This window comes from Neofelis nebulosa, chromosome 9 (assembly GCF_028018385.1).
Source record: "Neofelis nebulosa isolate mNeoNeb1 chromosome 9, mNeoNeb1.pri, whole genome shotgun sequence".
NCBI classification, from domain to species: Eukaryota; Metazoa; Chordata; class Mammalia; order Carnivora; family Felidae; genus Neofelis; species Neofelis nebulosa.
In genome coordinates, this window is record NC_080790.1 from 40,415,652 (window position 1) to 40,434,651 (window position 19,000).

At 51.6% G+C, this 19,000-nt stretch overlaps 2 protein-coding genes across 3 annotated transcripts; both read right to left on the reverse strand.

The window, feature by feature from the left end:
• Positions 1 to 3,048: 3,048 nt before the first annotated feature.
• Positions 3,049 to 6,775, reverse strand: LOC131484804 (antimicrobial peptide NK-lysin-like). 2 transcript variants are annotated; one of them, XM_058683457.1, is made up of 5 exons: positions 6,642 to 6,775; positions 5,982 to 6,085; positions 5,420 to 5,503; positions 4,114 to 4,282; positions 3,049 to 3,212 (listed from the first exon to the last, which is right to left on the reverse strand). In XM_058683457.1, the coding sequence occupies exons 1-5, from the start codon at positions 6,691 to 6,693 to the stop codon at positions 3,064 to 3,066; spliced, it is 558 nt and encodes a 185-aa protein (XP_058539440.1). In that variant the 5' UTR covers positions 6,694 to 6,775; the 3' UTR covers positions 3,049 to 3,063. The 2 variants fall into 2 exon arrangements, with proteins under 2 accessions (XP_058539440.1, XP_058539441.1); XM_058683458.1 differs by lacking the exons at positions 5,982 to 6,085; positions 6,642 to 6,775 and adding an exon at positions 4,738 to 4,990 and having other exon boundaries at positions 5,420 to 5,501.
• A 6,641-nt stretch (positions 6,776 to 13,416) lies between these two features.
• Positions 13,417 to 17,399, reverse strand: LOC131484806 (antimicrobial peptide NK-lysin-like). The gene is made up of 5 exons (XM_058683465.1): positions 17,268 to 17,399; positions 16,612 to 16,715; positions 16,048 to 16,131; positions 14,741 to 14,909; positions 13,417 to 13,584 (listed from the first exon to the last, which is right to left on the reverse strand). The coding sequence occupies exons 1-5, from the start codon at positions 17,317 to 17,319 to the stop codon at positions 13,466 to 13,468; spliced, it is 528 nt and encodes a 175-aa protein (XP_058539448.1). The 5' UTR covers positions 17,320 to 17,399; the 3' UTR covers positions 13,417 to 13,465.
• Between the last annotated feature and the right edge of the window lie 1,601 nt (positions 17,400 to 19,000).

Sequence of the window (19,000 nt, forward strand, 5' to 3'; positions counted from 1 at the left end):
TTGCTATGCAGACGCTGGACCTGCTTCAGATTCTACGTCTCCCTCTCTTTCTGTCTCTCCCCTGCTCACACTCTGTCTCTCAAAAATAAATAAACATTATAAAAAATGAGCTCAAAAGACTTTGAATAGGCACTCTCCCTACAAAATATAGAAATGGCTAACAAGCATATGAAAAGATGCTCCCCACATCAATAATCGTCAGAGAAATGCAAGGCGAAGCCACAAGGAGATAGCACCCCACCCATGAAGATGGCCTTTATCAAAAAAAAGAAAATATCAGGTGTTGGGAAAGATGTGGAGAAAGTGTGCACTGTTGTAAAACTGTAAGACCGTTACCCAAAGCAATATGGTGGTTCCTCAAATATATATAAATACACACACACACACACACACACACACACGCACACACACGTTATTTCACCTTATAAACAAAAACTCATGTCGATTGCCACACCAAAGATGAACTTTGGGGACATCATGCTAAGTGAAATAAGGCAATTACAAAAAGATAAATATCTGATTCCATTTGTACAAAGTGTCTAAAGTAGTCAAATTAAAGGAAATATAAAATAGAAATATGTGGACCACTTTTGAGAAACTGTAGTTTTCTCAGGCTTTAAGACGGGGGCGAAGGAAAGTTGTGCCTTCACAATAAGTCTGGAGTTCCAGTTTTGTAAGATGAAAAAGATCTGGATGTCTGTGTCACAACAATGTGAATATACTCAACACAGCTGCGTGTACGTTTCCACATTGCTAAGATGGTAAATTCTGTTATGAGTTTCTCACAGCAATGAAAAAATAGCGTTCCTGATAGAAGGAGGTGGTTCACGTTGCACACAAGCGCTTCGCCTTGAGATAACCACCAACCTCCCTGTGCATTAGAACTTCCTTCTGCATCCTTCCCACCTCATCACACAGGAGGCCATAGGACAGGCTCTCAGGCAATGCCAGTTAATAAAATGAATAATTGTTGCTTCTTCTACAAACAGAGGGGAGTTAGGGTGCTAGGTAAATTTAATGTATTATTACTAGTCGTTTGTAGATTGGCAGGTGCTTGAGGTAAGTGTCTTTATTTCGTTTGTTTCCTATTCTGACACCAGGGTGTGACACACAGTAGGGACTTGTCCCGAGCTCTGAGAGAAGCCACTGGAAAGTGAGGAGATGTGGTTGTGGTTTGGAAAGAGCCTGGGGCTGCCCTGTCCAGAAGGGGTGGGGGAGCCAAGGCAGAAGGAAGTCTGAAGACCACCCAGAGACAGATGCAGAGCCTGGCCAGGGCAAAGGGGTCTGCACCAGGATGGGGCAATTCCAACTTCCCAGGAGGGAGTCATTTGCTCCAGTTTGGGTCAGGGGTCGACGTGGCCTGGAGGGAGGGATGTCACGTGACACAAGCTTGCTGTCCTGGGCTTTTGGGTGGGTGACAGGGGAAATGATAGAGAACTGAGAAGGGCCTAGGGGTGAGCAGGTACCCCCAGTGGAGTCTGGATTATGAAGCCAGTGCACACACACTCCCTCCTGACAGGCTACAGGAGCTGACTTGGCCTCTGTCCTTTACTAGCTTTTATCCCTAAGGGCGAGGCCACCTTCCCAAAGCTCCCACCTTTGGGAGTCTGTGCTGACGCTCCATGTGCCCTGGACCCCTCCTCTCCCTTCACAAGGCCTTCCCTGGGGCTGTACCTCACATCTGTCCAGCACCATGGGCCTCTCCCCTCTCCTGGGACCATTTCCCCTGCATGTAAACACCTTAATCGCAGACCCCACCTCTAATTTCACATGGCCTCCAGCTCGGCCCCTTGTCTCTTCGATTCTTTACTCCTAGTCCCCTAATAAAGCTGCCCGTACCTGCTAAGGTCGCACATATCAAATCAATATGTGTTTTGTGGGAATAAATTTTGCAACTATGTCTACATGTATTAATTGGCATCTAGAATAAGGTAACATGTCTCCATTTCCCTTATTTGATTATTAATGTCTTATTTATATCTCTATGAATTCATTAATCCTCATTTAATCCATGGGTTATAATCCCATATGTTCCTTATGTGTTTTAACACTCAAATGGCTTCAGATTTCACACTGGGAGTCCTGGAACTGCTTTTTGGATTGAGCCCTGCCTGATGTACCTTTGCGTCTAGTGATGTTGGTATCCCTGTCCCTCTCCCAGCAATGATCTCCCAGATTTTCATGTCCACTTTCACACGAGTGACTGGTTGGCCAGGGGTGTGCCCTGACTCAGCTCATGCTAATCTGCGTGTCCCATGCCCTCGGAACATAGTGATGGGTTCCAGATGACACCTGCCCTATTCGAGCCAATGAGAACACAGGAGATATCTGATGGGGCTTCTAGGAAAGAAGTTTCCATTCTCTTCCAAGGGCAGAGAGGCTACCAAAGAACTGTCTTCCCCTCTTGATGACATACTGGGGAATGTAAAGTTTGGACCAATGTGGCCATGGCTGCTGCCAGAAGGAAGCTGGCTGAGATCAGTCTCACTATACAGCTGTGAAAAGACCTGAGAGAATGGCAGGACTGGACCTCTGGGGACACCACTCATTTCTGGATCATTCTGTGCCTGAAGCTATCTCTACACTGTTTAATTACTCGAGCCAATAAGTTGACTTTTTTATTTGAACCAGAAAGAGCTAAGATTTCTGTAGCTGACACAGAATAAATCCTAAATAATGTATCTCCCAAAACAAAAAGACAGCTCCCTGCAGAGAGAAGCAAAGGGTGGGTTTCTGTGCCCTATGACCAAGAACACTCTTACCTACAACCCTGCTACTCTTCCTCATGGTCTGGGAGCTTCTGGGGGCACATCCACTGTGTACCCCAGGCTCTCAGAGGAGTGTGTGTCTCTCTAGTGACTGTTCATAAGTATTTCATGACCATCTTTGTAAGGGCTGCTAACGTTGACCAGTTCGCCATGAAATCCCTAGCGTCTAGTATAGCGTGGGACAAACAATAACCATTGATTGAACGAACGCAGGAGTCACCCAAGCATGCCTCCGAGCCCCTCCCCTCAAGTCCACCAAAGGAAAAGAAGCTGTGGCTAAAAGCTTGCATGACATTTATTCTCCCTCAGGGGAAGCCAATGAGAAGTTAGCTGAGAGACACTGGAGGGTCGGCTCTGGATCTGGGAGGGCAGAAGCAGGTGGTGTTGTGGGAGACTCTGTGCTTCTCCCCAGGGTGGCGTCAGAGACCCCAGAGGCTCCGAGACCTGGAGTGGAGACAAGAGCAGACAAGTGGGCAGGGGTGTGTGTTGTCCGGGGGATGTGGGGACTAGAGCCACCTGTCCCTACTGAGCACACCTGGAGTCACATCCTGGAACCCAGTCAGGGGTTTGTGTGGGTTGTGGGGCTTCAGAGATGAAAACCGCAGACTCTAATCGCAGGAAATGGTGAGGACCTCAAAGTATGAGGTGACCCCCGATCTGCCGGCATCAAGTCCCACAGCCTCGGTCAGGGCTACACGAGCTCCAGAGCCAATCGGGGGCCCTTCCCGGCCCATGTGCTGCAGCCGTGGCCTGATCTGCGGGCACAGCTGAGCAGCCCTGGAGGGAGAGACTGAGAGCCCTCCCTGCCAGCGGGGTTCCTGAGCTCAGCTCTCAGGTCCCTAGTGTCCTGGGCAAAGATGTGACCTGTCTCTCTGATGCCCAGGGATCCCATACGAGGCCGGGGGATGGGAGTTCAATCAGGGCTCTGATGTCTTTGAATATCCCAGTCTGAGGCCGCTTGCTTGGTCTTAACCTCTTTACATGTAATCATTTCATTCAATCCTTGTTGAAAATCAGAAATACAGATGCCTATCCCTTCACAAGGAAGGAAACTCAAGCTCACAGAGGTTGAGCTACTTGCTCAAGTACACAGCTGACCGGAGATGGGGACCTGATGGCACCCCAGGATGGCCTGGAGTATTTCTCAACCGGTTCCAGCTGCAGCCCACCTACCCATCTTCTCCCCACTTTCCTCACAGTGGTGGGGGTAACATGTCACTGCAGGGAAGCTTGGTGGGATGTGTATGACAGCTGGATTTCTGTGGGTCGAAACCGTATTGTACATATGTGGGGACATGATGTGAGCCCTCCAGGAATGAGTCCCTGCTGTCACCTCTGCACTCACCTTTTTCAGATTTGCATATCTTGAGTTTCACACAGATTTCCTCGTGGCTTTTCCCATTCATGATACCATGGATGATCTTATCAAGACATTTAGTGACTAATTCCTTGCAAACATGCTGCAGTGGAAGTGTCTTCTTGCACACCATGGTCGCAGCGAGTTTGATGGCTTCCTGCAGTAACAGCACCATAGGAAGACAGAGAATTCAGGTGAGCTCGGCCCAGGACTGCCGCCCCCCTGCAGACCCCAGCAGCTCTAGGCCCTGGGCACCCTGACCAAGGGCATGCTGGGAGGAGGGCCTGGTGCCAGGCGGCCACGGAGCAGAGGCTAGAGAGGCAGGGATCAGACCTCACGCCCAGGCACCAAGGCCCTGGCCCAAGCCTGGCCAGGAGGGGCTCTTGCGAGAAGGACAGTTGACCCTGTAGTGTCCCACTCCCCTGTACATCATTATCCTGCCCCCCTGCCTTCTGTGTGGAGAACAGCGCCCACGGCTCCTAGACCCACAGGAAGGGTTCTGCCTGCCAAGCTTCCTGGGTCCCAGCCTGACGGGGCTCGTGCACAGGGCTGTGTGACAAAGGTTAGGAAAAGAAAGCACTTGGAGTCTTGGCACATTCCACTTGGACGTACCTTCTCCCACCATCCAGTGGAGAAGGATAAAGCTGAGTTCCCAGGGCTGAGGGTGGGCCCTGCAGCGCCAGGGAGATGAGCAGGATCAGGGAACAAAGCAGAGGGAGGGAGGGAGGGGAAGCAGGGCTTCTTGGTAGTAACACATCCCTTGTTCAGCAGGTGCTCAGGGCCAGGCATGGAGCTAAGCTCCTCCACCCCTCAGCTCCTTTAAAGGGCTTCGATAACTTACAAGGGGCGATTATGAGCCATCCCACTAAACAGAAAAGAAAACTGAGGCTCAGAAAGCTTTAAGTGCTTGGCCAAGCCATGCTGCTAGGAATTGGGAGATCTGGGGCATATCAGTCTAGCCCAGACCACCATGGAACCAATCTCACAAAATTCGTCCCTGGACACACATGGAGGGGCCAAAGGGGAAAGATTCCTACCTGCTCTGGGAACAAATTTCCTTTGACAATGGGACGGAAATCACGCACGCTCCTCTTCCTACTTTCACACTCACAGAGCTTCATGGTTTCAAGGGATTCTGTGAAGTGAGTCCCAGATACCAGGGAGCCCACATCCCCTGCTGAGAAGCCCTGGCCCAACCAGGGATCAGCCCCTTCCTCAGTGTCACCCCTAGCCCTACAAGCCCACTCATGCCCTTGACCACCCTGCAAATGGCTCCCCAAATCACAAGCCTCACCCGTGTGATATTATGTTCCACAGCTTTTCTCAGAGCTTCGATTACCAGCTTACAAGTCTTGCATCTAAGAGCTAGCCGGTCACCCTGTCAGGAAACAATGCTTCCTGAGATGGTGTCTCAGACACCCCAACAGCCCTTGGCAGGGACCCAGGAGGAGCTCTCTGGTGTCTCCTAGGCCAGCAGGATCATGGAGGATCTTTCTGTGCTTTCAGGCCTGAAGCAGGCTGGCTGGTCCCTGCCCACCTTCCTGCTAGTCTTGGTGGGGCTGACACACCCCAGACCCTGCCCCACACCCACAGCACCTCACCCAGAGCAGCCCCTGACCCTGTTCTCTACTCTGGTCAGAACCCAGGGGACCCTCCTGGGGAGAGCTCAGCCAGACCCAGGTAGCCCCCCGACCTTTGCCACGGGCAAAGGTGCACAAAACCAGCATCTTCAGCCCACAGCCCTGCCTCCCCACCCCTCTGCCCAGCGAGATGTGCAGCCCTGCCTGCTGCTCCCGGGGAGGAGACAATGTGTGAGGGGGTGGTTATGGGAAGTGAGCAGGGAACCAGCCACCAACCTGGGGGGACTCCAGGACCAAGCTCTCTAAGAACTGCTTTTCCTGACCCAAGTCACCGGTCATCAAGTCATTGCCCTCAGGGCTCAAACCAGAAAAGGTTAGCCCTGGGGAAGAAACACCATCAGCACCCCTTCACAAGTGGAAGGAGACAGATCTCCCTGCTGGTGGGAGCCCAGGAGGTAGCTAGAAAACAGGCCAGGAGCAGGGATCTGTGAGGAATCCAGGAGGCCTGTCCTTGCGCTCCGCCCTGGAGCTGCTCTGACCCAGTCTCTGTGCAACAGACATGCTCTCAATTCTTTCTAGAAAACAGGAGAAGATTATCTGCCCCCCACCCCCGCCCACCACCAACATCATCCATGAAGCTCTTTTCTGTCTTTGTCTCTGTTTTTCTGTTTTCTCTCTCCTCTCTCTCTCTCTGTCTCTCTCTCTGTCTCACACACACAAACACACACACACACACACACACACACACACACACACACACAGATTTGGAGCTGCTCTAAGAGAACACTACCCTCATCTCCTTTCAGAGGTCATTCTTTCTCTCTTGCCTTCCCCCAGGAGTTCAAATCTGGTGGCCCAGCCCAACCCCGTCTCCAGACTGTCCCTACCCTCTGCTAAGAAGTAGCTGCCAGGATGTGCATGGGGGAATGTCCTTACCCGGGGTGGCCAGGAGCACTGAGGCAAGGAGCAGGAGGGCCCAAGAGGTCATGGTGGGGCAGCTGCTGAAGCACTCTTCACACCCCGCTTTATGTGGCTGGCCGCCTCGCAATCTGACCTTGCCGGGTCCTGCTCCTCTTATAGGCCATGTCCCCGTGTCACTGGCTTTACCACAAACACAGATACCAGTTTGTGGAGAAGTGGGGGGAGGAGTGCTTCCTCAGAGACTCCACACTGTCTTCCACCTCCCCGGCCACACACACACACACCCACACACTGTTAGAGCTTTCCAGTGAGTGAGGGGTGCTGGAGGGCAGCAGCTACCATGATGCCCCCCACCCCCTGCCTTCAGATGAGTTAGTGAACAGAGGAATCCCTGCACCTGAAGGCTCAGGTAGGGCCCTTGGCCCTGGAGCTTCCCACCCCTCCCCCTTCCCTCCCCTCCTCTCCCAGGGGTCTATGCTGGTGTCCCTCCACCAGCCACCTCCTGTATCCCTGCTCTCCCCCAAACATCTCAGCCAATGGAGCACCACCAGATTACTCCAGATTTAGAGACAGGTCCCTCAGTGTAGATGCAGACAGCTCCTCCCAGCCCTGCTCTCGGGCTTGGTGATCCCCGGGCAGGGGCACCACAGACACCCTGGGTCCCCAGCCCCTCACCAGACTCCTGGCCACCATCACGGAGGCAGGCTTTTCCCTCAGAGCCAGGTCCAGCCCAGCCGTCCCTCACCTGGTCCATAGGGAAAGACAGCCCTTGAGAAGGAAGTGAGCCACGGACAGGGATCTAGTCCCAACTCCCGGGTCTGACCCCTCATCTGTGCCATGAAGGTCACTGGCCTCATCTGCAATGAAAATACAAGCTGCGCAGGTCACATCCACTATCAGATAGAAAATAAGTCATTGTTTAGTCTAAGTGTGTCCCAAAGATTGCATGGAATACACTCACACTGAAATGTGTTTGCTGTTTACCTGACACTCACATTACACTGGGCATCCCACCTTTTGTCTGGCAACCTTCCCCCACCTCCTTCGCGGCTCAGAGGAGGAAACTGGGTGCGGAGAGCAGGGGCCCTGACCTCAGCCTCGGGGCCGGCTGGGGTCCTGCTTGGACTAGAACCTTCCCCCACCCCCAGCTGCTGAGACGGCAGAGGCACACAGCCAGGACGAGCAGGTCAGCTACTCCCTCTCAATCCTTCCTCAGCACCTCCCAGCCCCCTGTCCCCCTTCAGTATCTGCTGGGACCCCTCCACACCTTCCACCTGCCCGAGAATCCCATCATGGGCTAGTGCCGAGCCTCAGCCTGGCCTTTTTCTCTGAAATACTCCACTTCCTGAACCCATTCAGAGCCCTGCTCTCCGCTCAGCTTCTGCCTAGAAGGAAAGAGGGTGGAGTCCAGGCAAGCAGGCCTCCGACAAGCTGGGGGCACCGTGAGCTACATACTCCACCTCCTGGAGCCTCATTTCCCTTACCTGTGAAATGGGTGTAGTGTCACCTGTTCACAGGGCCCCAGTGGTGTGTGTGTGTGTGTGTGTGTGTACATGTGTGAGGAAGCTTCACAGCCTGCGATGTGCCAAGCAGAAGTAATCTGGTATCCTGGGTCAGCATTCCCCAACATGACTTCTATAAGGGTTACTCCTGTGGGAGGTGAGCGGGTGCTGTGCAGGGGGAGTGGGGATGGGGTTCCTGTCATCAAGAGTAAATGACAGACACACTTTAACACAGTAGTGGGTGTTGCCTTGTTATTAGATTCAGAAATAAAAGAAGGGACATTTTGACCTTACAGAGAGGAGAATGGGTATACTATGAACAGTTATATGTTATTAAATTGGACCACATCCCTGTCAAGATACAAACTATCGAAACAGACTGAAAAGAATGGGAAGGGTGAATAGATGTATAATAAGTAAAGACATGGAATTAGTCATGCAAACACCACCCACAAACAAACATCCAGGCCAGATATCTTTACAGATGAATTCTACCAAGCATTAGAATTAGTATGAATTCTTTCCAAACTCTTCCAAAAAATAGAAAAGGATGCCCTGATGCCAAAACCAGAAAAAGGCAACACAGGAAAAGTACAGACCAATATCTCCCCTGAATATGGATGCCATAACCTTCTTCAAAATCCTGGCAAGCTGAATCCAGTAACATATAAAAAGAATTCTGTACCAGAGCAACCCCAATTTATTCAGGAATGCAAAGTGATTTAACACCCCAAAATCATTTATGTAATTCACTGTACCAACAGAACCCAAATAAAAGCCGCATGATCCTGGGGTGCTTGGGTGGCTCAGCTGGTTAAGCATCCGACTTGGGCCTAGGTCATGATCTCGTGGTTCCTGAGTTCGAGCTTCTCATGGGCCTTTTGCTGTCAACACAGAGCCCCCTTCGGATCTTCTGTCTCCTACTCTCTGCCCTTCCCCCACTCACGTGCTCATGTGCTGGCATGTGCACGCACGTGCTCGCTCTCTCTCTCTCTCTCTCTCTCTCTCAAAAAATAAATAAGCTTAAAAACAAACCACATGATCCTCTCGATGGACACAGAAACACCATTTGAAAAAACTCAACATCTCTTCTTGTTAAAGCACTCACTAAGAATAGAAGGGAAAGTCTGCAAGCTGATAGGTGGCATCTATGAAATTCCCCGAGCTGACATCAGACTCCGTGAAGAAAGACTAAATACCTTCCCCCAAAGACCAGGAACAAGACAGGATGTCTGCTCTCCAGACATCTATTCGGTATTGTACTGACGATTCTAGCCAGGAGAACTAAGCAAAAAAATGAAAAAAAGAAAAAAAAACCATTTTGATTAGCAGGGAAGACGTACAGCTCTCTATTTACAGATAACATCTCCTCCACACAGAAAATACTTAAAAATCCCCAAAATGAATTAAACTGAGATGTGTTTAGGTGCCATAGACCTGCATTTTCCAATGATTCAGACTGTCCAACGGTAGATTTACTAGATGAAAATTACTCCGTGGCTGGAGTGAGGCCTCTAACTGTATTTTATGTGAGTTGATTAATCTGATTTGGAGGTTGTTTGTGTAATTATTGTAAAATCCCTGAAAAGAGCATGCTAACAGGCTGCCCTCAAAAATCCTCATAACCTTTGTACTCGTGTGACTAACCAAATATGTGGACCACTTTTGAGAAACTGCCGTTCTGCTCACCAATTTCTGCAAGACCCCATGAAGAACGTGCTCATAAAAGGGAATTTAAATGTCTTCAAACAGTGGTGCTGGGAAAACTGGACAGCCCCATGGAGAAGAATGAAGGTAGATCCTGATGTTCCACCATATGCAAAAGAGTCACTAGAAAAGGATCAAACACCTACATGTAAGACCCAAAACTATAAAATCGCTAGAAAAAACATAAGGGGAACGCTGCATGACTTCCGACTTGGTGGTGAATTCTCAGATATGACACCAAGAAATGCAACAATATGGACAAATAGCATTGCATCAAGCTTAAAACCTTTGTGCATCAAATAGCACAGTTGACAAAGTAAAAGGGCAATTTATGGAATACATAAAAATGTTTGCAAATCATTAATAATGGAGTAATACCCAGAAAGTACAAAGAAATGCTAACATTCAACAAATAAACAGCAAATAATTTAAAAAAGGCAAAAGAGGGGCCCCTGGCGTCTCGGTCGGGTAAGCGTCCAACTTCAGCTTAGATCATGACCTCACGGTTTGTGGGTTTGAGCCCCACGTTGGGGGGGTTGCTATGCAGACGCTGGACCTGCTTCAGATTCTACGTCTCCCTCTCTTTCTGTCTCTCCCCTGCTCACACTCTGTCTCTCAAAAATAAATAAACATTATAAAAAATGAGCTCAAAAGACTTTGAATAGGCACTCTCCCTACAAAATATAGAAATGGCTAACAAGCATATGAAAAGATGCTCCCCACATCAATAATCGTCAGAGAAATGCAAGGCGAAGCCACAAGGAGATAGCACCCCACCCATGAAGATGGCCTTTATCAAAAAAAAGAAAATATCAGGTGTTGGGAAAGATGTGGAGAAAGTGTGCACTGTTGTAAAACTGTAAGACCGTTACCCAAAGCAATATGGTGGTTCCTCAAATATATATAAATACACACACACACACACACACACACACACGCACACACACGTTATTTCACCTTATAAACAAAAACTCATGTCGATTGCCACACCAAAGATGAACTTTGGGGACATCATGCTAAGTGAAATAAGGCAATTACAAAAAGATAAATATCTGATTCCATTTGTACAAAGTGTCTAAAGTAGTCAAATTAAAGGAAATATAAAATAGAAATATGTGGACCACTTTTGAGAAACTGTAGTTTTCTCAGGCTTTAAGACGGGGGCGAAGGAAAGTTGTGCCTTCACAATAAGTCTGGAGTTCCAGTTTTGTAAGATGAAAAAGATCTGGATGTCTGTGTCACAACAATGTGAATATACTCAACACAGCTGCGTGTACGTTTCCACATTGCTAAGATGGTAAATTCTGTTATGAGTTTCTCACAGCAATGAAAAAATAGCGTTCCTGATAGAAGGAGGTGGTTCACGTTGCACACAAGCGCTTCGCCTTGAGATAACCACCAACCTCCCTGTGCATTAGAACTTCCTTCTGCATCCTTCCCACCTCATCACACAGGAGGCCATAGGACAGGCTCTCAGGCAATGCCAGTTAATAAAATGAATAATTGTTGCTTCTTCTACAAACAGAGGGGAGTTAGGGTGCTAGGTAAATTTAATGTATTATTACTAGTCGTTTGTAGATTGGCAGGTGCTTGAGGTAAGTGTCTTTATTTCGTTTGTTTCCTATTCTGACACCAGGGTGTGACACACAGTAGGGACTTGTCCCGAGCTCTGAGAGAAGCCACTGGAAAGTGAGGAGATGTGGTTGTGGTTTGGAAAGAGCCTGGGGCTGCCCTGTCCAGAAGGGGTGGGGGAGCCAAGGCAGAAGGAAGTCTGAAGACCACCCAGAGACAGATGCAGAGCCTGGCCAGGGCAAAGGGGTCTGCACCAGGATGGGGCAATTCCAACTTCCCAGGAGGGAGTCATTTGCTCCAGTTTGGGTCAGGGGTCGACGTGGCCTGGAGGGAGGGATGTCACGTGACACAAGCTTGCTGTCCTGGGCTTTTGGGTGGGTGACAGGGGAAATGATAGAGAACTGAGAAGGGCCTAGGGGTGAGCAGGTACCCCCAGTGGAGTCTGGATTATGAAGCCAGTGCACACACACTCCCTCCTGACAGGCTACAGGAGCTGACTTGGCCTCTGTCCTTTACTAGCTTTTATCCCTAAGGGCGAGGCCACCTTCCCAAAGCTCCCACCTTTGGGAGTCTGTGCTGACGCTCCATGTGCCCTGGACCCCTCCTCTCCCTTCACAAGGCCTTCCCTGGGGCTGTACCTCACATCTGTCCAGCACCATGGGCCTCTCCCCTCTCCTGGGACCATTTCCCCTGCATGTAAACACCTTAATCGCAGACCCCACCTCTAATTTCACATGGCCTCCAGCTCGGCCCCTTGTCTCTTCGATTCTTTACTCCTAGTCCCCTAATAAAGCTGCCCGTACCTGCTAAGGTCGCACATATCAAATCAATATGTGTTTTGTGGGAATAAATTTTGCAACTATGTCTACATGTATTAATTGGCATCTAGAATAAGGTAACATGTCTCCATTTCCCTTATTTGATTATTAATGTCTTATTTATATCTCTATGAATTCATTAATCCTCATTTAATCCATGGGTTATAATCCCATATGTTCCTTATGTGTTTTAACACTCAAATGGCTTCAGATTTCACACTGGGAGTCCTGGAACTGCTTTTTGGATTGAGCCCTGCCTGATGTACCTTTGCGTCTAGTGATGTTGGTATCCCTGTCCCTCTCCCAGCAATGATCTCCCAGATTTTCATGTCCACTTTCACACGAGTGACTGGTTGGCCAGGGGTGTGCCCTGACTCAGCTCATGCTAATCTGCGTGTCCCATGCCCTCGGAACATAGTGATGGGTTCCAGATGACACCTGCCCTATTCGAGCCAATGAGAACACAGGAGATATCTGATGGGGCTTCTAGGAAAGAAGTTTCCATTCTCTTCCAAGGGCAGAGAGGCTACCAAAGAACTGTCTTCCCCTCTTGATGACATACTGGGGAATGTAAAGTTTGGACCAATGTGGCCATGGCTGCTGCCAGAAGGAAGCTGGCTGAGATCAGTCTCACTATACAGCTGTGAAAAGACCTGAGAGAATGGCAGGACTGGACCTCTGGGGACACCACTCATTTCTGGATCATTCTGTGCCTGAAGCTATCTCTACACTGTTTAATTACTCGAGCCAATAAATTGACTTTTTTATTTGAACCAGAAAGAGCTAAGATTTCTGTAGCTGACACAGAATAAATCCTAAATAATGTATCTCCCAAAACAAAAAGACAGCTCCCTGCAGAGAGAAGCAAAGGGTGGGTTTCTGTGCCCTATGACCAAGAACACTCTTACCTACAACCCTGCTACTCTTCCTCATGGTCTGGGAGCTTCTGGGGGCACATCCACTGTGTACCCCAGGCTCTCAGAGGAGTGTGTGTCTCTCTAGTGACTGTTCATAAGTATTTCATGACCATCTTTGTAAGGGCTGCTAACGTTGACCAGTTCGCCATGAAATCCCTAGCGTCTAGTATAGCGTGGGACAAACAATAACCATTGATTGAACGAACGCAGGAGTCACCCAAGCATGCCTCCGAGCCCCTCCCCTCAAGTCCACCAAAGGAAAAGAAGCTGTGGCTAAAAGCTTGCATGACATTTATTCTCCCTCAGGGGAAGCCAATGAGAAGTTAGCTGAGAGACACTGGAGGGTCGGCTCTGGATCTGGGAGGGCAGAAGCAGGTGGTGGTTGTGGGAGACTCTGTGCTTCTCCCCAGGGTGGCGTCAGAGACCCCAGAGGCTCCGAGACCTGGAGTGGAGACAAGAGCAGACAAGTGGGCAGGGGTGTGTGTTGTCCGGAGGATGTGGGGACTAGAGCCACCTGTCCCTACTGAGCACACCTGGAGTCACATCCTGGAACCCAGTCAGGGGTTTGTGTGGGTTGTGGGGCTTCAGAGATGAAAACCGCAGACTCTAATCGCAGGAAATGGTGAGGACCTCAAAGTATGAGGTGACCCCCGATCTGCCGGCATCAAGTCCCACAGCCTCGGTCAGGGCTACACGAGCTCCAGAGCCAATCGGGGGCCCTTCCCGGCCCATGTGCTGCAGCCGTGGCCTGATCTGTGGGCACAGCTGAGCAGCCCTGGAGGGAGAGACTGAGAGCCCTCCCTGCCAGCGGGGTTCCTGAGCTCAGCTCTCAGGTCCCTAGTGTCCTGGGCAAAGATGTGACCTGTCTCTCTGATGCCCAGGGATCCCATACGAGGCCGGGGGATGGGAGTTCAATCAGGGCTCTGATGTCTTTGAATATCCCAGTCTGAGGCCGCTTGCTTGGTCTTAACCTCTTTTTTTTTTTTTTTTTTTTTTTTTAATTTTTTTTTCAACGTTTTTTATTTAGTTTTTGGGACAGAGAGAGACAGAGCATGAACGGGGGAGGGGCAGAGAGAGAGGGAGACACAGAATCGGAAACAGGCTCCAGGCTCCGAGCCATCAGCCCAGAGCCCGACGCGGGGCTCGAACTCACGGACTGTGAGATCGTGACCTGGCTGAAGTCGGACGCTTAACCGACTGCGCCACCCAGGCGCCCCGGTCTTAACCTCTTTACACGTAATCATTTCATTCAATCCTTGTTGAAAATCAGAAATACGGATGCCTATCCCTTCACAAGGAAGGAAACTCAAGCTCACAGAGGTTGAGCTACTTGCTCAAGTACACAGCTGACCGGAGATGGGGACCTGATGGCACCCCAGGATGGCCTGGAGTATTTCTCAACCGGTTCCAGCTGCAGCCCACCTACCCATCTTCTCCCCACTTTCCTCACAGTGGTGGGGGTAACATGTCACTGCAGGGAAGCTTGGTGGGATGTGTATGACAGCTGGATTTCTGTGGGTCGAAACCGTATTGTACATATGTGGGGACATGATGTGAGCCCTCCAGGAATGAGTCCCTGCTGTCACCTCTGCACTCACCTTTTTCAGATTTGCACATCCTGAGTTTCACACAGATTTCCTCAGGGCTTTTCCCATTCATGATACCCTGGGTGATCTTATCAAGAAATTTATTGATTATTTCCTTGCAAATACCATCCAGTGGAAATAGCTCCCTGCACACCAGGGACGCAGCCTGTTTGATGGCTTCCTGCAGTAACAGCACCATAGGAAGACAGAGAATTCAGGTGAGCTCGGCCCAGGACTGCCGCCCCCCTGCAGACCCCAGCAGCTCTAGGCCCTGGGCACCCTGACCAAGGGCATGCTGGGAGGAGGGCCTGGTGCCAGGCAGCCACGGAGCAGAGGCTAGAGAGGCAGGGATCAGACCTCACGCCCAGGCACCAAGGCCCTGGCCCAAGCCTGGCCAGGAGGGGCTCTTGCGAGAAGGACAGTTGACCCTGTAGTGTCCCACTCCCCTGTACATCATTATCCTGCCCCCCTGCCTTCTGTGTGGAGAACAGCGCCCACGGCTCCTAGACCCACAGGAAGGGTTCTGCCTGCCAAGCTTCCTGGGTCCCAGCCTGACGGGGCTCGTGCACAGGGCTGTGTGACAAAGGTTAGGAAAAGAAAGCACTTGGAGTCTTGGCACATTCCACTTGGACGTACCTTCTCCCACCATCCAGTGGAGAAGGATAAAGCTGAGTTCCCAGGGCTGAGGGTGGGCCCTGCAGCGCCAGGGAGATGAGCAGGATCAGGGAACAAAGCAGAGGGAGGGAGGGAGGGGAAGCAGGGCTTCTTGGTAGTAACACATCCCTTGTTCAGCAGGTGCTCAGGGCCAGGCATGGAGCTAAGCTCCTCCACCCCTCAGCTCCTTTAAAGGGCTTCGATAACTTACAAGGGGCGATTATGATCCATCCCACTAAACAGAAAAGAAAACTGAGGCTCAGAAAGCATTAAGTGCTTGGCCAAGCCATGCTGCTAGGAATTGGGAGATCTGGGGCATATCAGTCTAGCCAGGCCACCATGGAACCAATCTCACAAAATTCGTCCCTGGCACAAGTGGAGGGGCCAAAGGGGAAAGATTCCTACCTGCTCTGGGAATAAATTTCCTTTGACAATGGGACGGAAATCACGCACGCTCCTCTTCCTACTTTCACACTCACAGAGCTTCATGGTTTCAAGGGATTCTCTGAAGTCAGTCCCAGAGACCAGGGGGCCCACAGATCCCCTGCTGAGAAGCTCTGGCCCAACCAGGGATCAGCCCCTTCCTCAGTGTCACCCTTAGCCCTACAAGCCCCACTCATACACTTGACCGCCCTGCAAATGGCTCCCCAAATGACAAGCCTCACCTGTGTGATATCATTTCCCAAGGCTTTTCTCAGAGCTTGGATTGTCACCTTACAAATCTTGCATTTGATAGCCAGCTGGTCACCCTGTCAGAAAACAATGCGTCCTGAGATGGTGTCTCAGACACCCCAACAGTCCTTGGCAGGGACCCAGGAGGAGCTCTCTGGTGTCTCCTAGGCCAGCAGGATCAAGGAGGATCTTTCTGTGCTTTCAGGCCTAAAGCAGGCTGGCTGGTCCCTGCCCACCTTCCTGCTAGTCTTGGTGGGGCTGACACACCCCAGACCCTGCCCCACACCCACAGCACCTCACCCAGAGCAGCCCCCGACACAGTTCTCTACTCTGGTCAGAACCCAGGGGACCCTCCTGGGGAGAGCTCAGCCAGACCCAGGTAGCCCCCCGACCTCTGCCACGGGCACAACGGTGCACAAAACCAGCATCTTCAGCCCACAGCCCTGCCTCCCCACCCCTCTGCCCAGCGAGATGTGCAGCCCTGCCTGCTGCTCCCGGGGAGGAGACAATGTGTGAGGGGGTGGTTATGGGAAGTGAGCAGGGAACCAGCCACCAACCTGGGGGGACTCCAGGACCAAGCTCTCTAAGAACTGCTTTTCCTGACCCAAGTCACCGGTCATCAAGTCATTGCCCTCAGGGCTCAAACCAGAAAAGGTCAGCCCTGGGGAAGAAACACCATCAGCACCCCTTCACAAGTGGAAGGAGACAGATCTCCCTGCTGGTGGGAGCCCAGGAGGTAGCTAGAAAACAGGCCAGGAGCAGGGATCTGTGAGGAATCCAGGAGGCCTGTCCTTGCGCTCCGCCCTGGAGCTGCTCTGACCCAGTCTCTGTGCAACAGACATGCTCTCAATTCTTTCTGGAAAACAGGAGAAGATTATCTGCCCCCCACCCCCGCCCACCACCAACATCATCCATGAAGCTCTTTTCTGTCTTTGTCTCTGTTTTTCTGTTTTCTCTCTCCTCTCTCTCTCTCTGTCTCTCTCTCTGTCTCACACACACAAACACACACACACACACACACACACACACACACACACAGATTTGGAGCTGCTCTAAGAGAACACTACCCTCATCTCCTTTCAGAGGTTGTTCTTTCTCTCTTGCCTTCCCCCAGGAGTTCAAATCTGGTGGCCCAGCCCAACCCCGTCTCCAGACTGTCCCTACCCTCTGCTAAGAAGTAGCTGCCAGGATGTGCACGGGGGAATGTCCTTACCCGGGGTGGCCAGGAGCACTGAGGCAAGGAGCAGGAGGGCCCAGGAGGTCATGGTGGGGCAGCTGCTGAAGCACTCTTCACACCCCGCTTTATGTGGCTGGCCGCCTCGCAATCTGACCTTGCCGGGTCCTGCTCCTCTTATAGGCCATGTCCCCGTGTCACTGGCTTTACCACAAACACAGACACCAATTTGTGGAGAAGTGGGGGGAGGAGTGCTTCCTCAGAGACTCCACGCGATCTTCCACCTCCCCGGCCACACACACACACACCCACACACTGTTAGAGCTTTCCCAGTGAGTGAGGGGTGCTGGAGGGCAGCAGCTACCATGATGCCCCCCACCCCCTGCCTTCAGATGAGGTAATGAACAGAGCAATCCCTGCACCTGAAGGCTCAGGTAGGGCCCTTGGCCCTGGAGCTTCCCACCCCTCCCCCTTCCCTCCCCTCCTCTCCCAGGGGTCTATGCTGGTGTCCCTCCACCAGCCACCTCCTGTATCCCTGCTCTCCCCCAAACATCTCAGCCAATGGAGCACCACCAGATTACTCCAGATTTAGAGACAGGTCCCTCAGTGTAGATGCAGACAGCTCCTCCCAGCCCTGCTCTCGGGCTTGGTGATCCCCGGGCAGGGGCACCACAGACACCCTGGGTCCCCAGCCCCTCACCAGACTCCTGGCCACCATCACGGAGGCAGGCTTTTCCCTCAGAGCCAGGTCCAGCCCAGCCGTCCCTCACCTGGTCCATAGGGAAAGACAGCCCTTGAGAAGGAAGTGAGCCACGGACAGGGATCTAGTCCCAACTCCCGGGTCTGACCCCTCATCTGTGCCATGAAGGTCACTGGCCTCATCTGCAATGAAAATACAAGCTGCGCAGGTCACATCCACTATCAGATAGAAAATAAGTCATTGTTTAGTCTAAGTGTGTCCCAAAGATTGCATGGAATACACTCACACTGAAATGTGTTTGCTGTTTACCTGACACTCACATTACACTGGGCATCCCACCTTTTGTCTGGCAACCTTCCCCCACCTCCTTCGCGGCTCAGAGGAGGAAACTGGGTGCGGAGAGCAGGGGCCCTGACCTCAGCCTCGGGGCCGGCTGGGGTCCTGCTTGGACTAGAACCTTCCCCCACCCCCAGCTGCTGAGACGGCAGAGGCACACAGCCAGGACGAGCAGGTCAGCTACTCCCTCTCAATCCTTCCTCAGCACCTCCCAGCCCCCTGTCCCCGTTCAGTATCTGCTGGGACCCCTCCACGCCTTCCACCTGCCCGAGAATCCCATCATGGGCTAGTGCCGAGCCTCAGCCTGGCCTTTTTCTCTGAAATACTCTACTTCCTGAGCCCATTCAGAGCCCTGCTCTCCGCTCAGCTTCTGCCTAGAAGGAAAGAGAGTGGAGTCCAGGCAAGCAGGCCTCCGACAAGCTGGGGGCACCTTGAGCTACATACTCCACCTCCTGGAGCCTCATTTCCCTTACCTGTGAAATGGGTGTAGTGTCACCTGTTCACAGGGCCCCAGTGACGTGTGTGTGTGTGGGTGAGGGAGCTTCACAGCCTGCGATGTGCCAGGTAGGCTGGGTCAGCATTCCCCAACGTGGCTTCTGTGAGGCCTCCTCCCATGGGAGGTGAGCAGGTGCTGTCGAGGGGAGTAGAGGGGTTCCTGCTCTCAAGAGTGAATGCTAGTCTAGGAAGGTGCAACAGGCTTCCCTCCCAAGGGACTTCTCAGCACCCTTAACACGCC

What these genes read in the sequence shown, in the direction of transcription:
- LOC131484804 (XM_058683457.1), bottom strand. Translation starts at nt 6,693, where the DNA reads ATGACCTCTTGGGCCCTCCTGCTCCTTGCCTCAGTGCTCCTGGCCACC. An exon ending in AGTGCTCCTGGCCACCCCGG is followed by an intron (nt 6,086 to 6,641) that starts GTAAGGACATTC and finishes TTTCTTCCCCAG; the next exon opens with GGCTAACCTTTTCTGGTTTG. An exon ending in TGGTCCTGGAGTCCCCCCAG is followed by an intron (nt 5,504 to 5,981) that starts GTTGGTGGCTGG and finishes GTTTCCTGACAG; the next exon opens with GGTGACCGGCTAGCTCTTAG.
- LOC131484806 (XM_058683465.1), bottom strand. Translation starts at nt 17,319, where the DNA reads ATGACCTCCTGGGCCCTCCTGCTCCTTGCCTCAGTGCTCCTGGCCACC. An exon ending in AGTGCTCCTGGCCACCCCGG is followed by an intron (nt 16,716 to 17,267) that starts GTAAGGACATTC and finishes TTTCTTCCCCAG; the next exon opens with GGCTGACCTTTTCTGGTTTG. An exon ending in TGGGAAATGATATCACACAG is followed by an intron (nt 14,910 to 16,047) that starts GTGAGGCTTGTC and finishes CTGTTACTGCAG; the next exon opens with GAAGCCATCAAACAGGCTGC.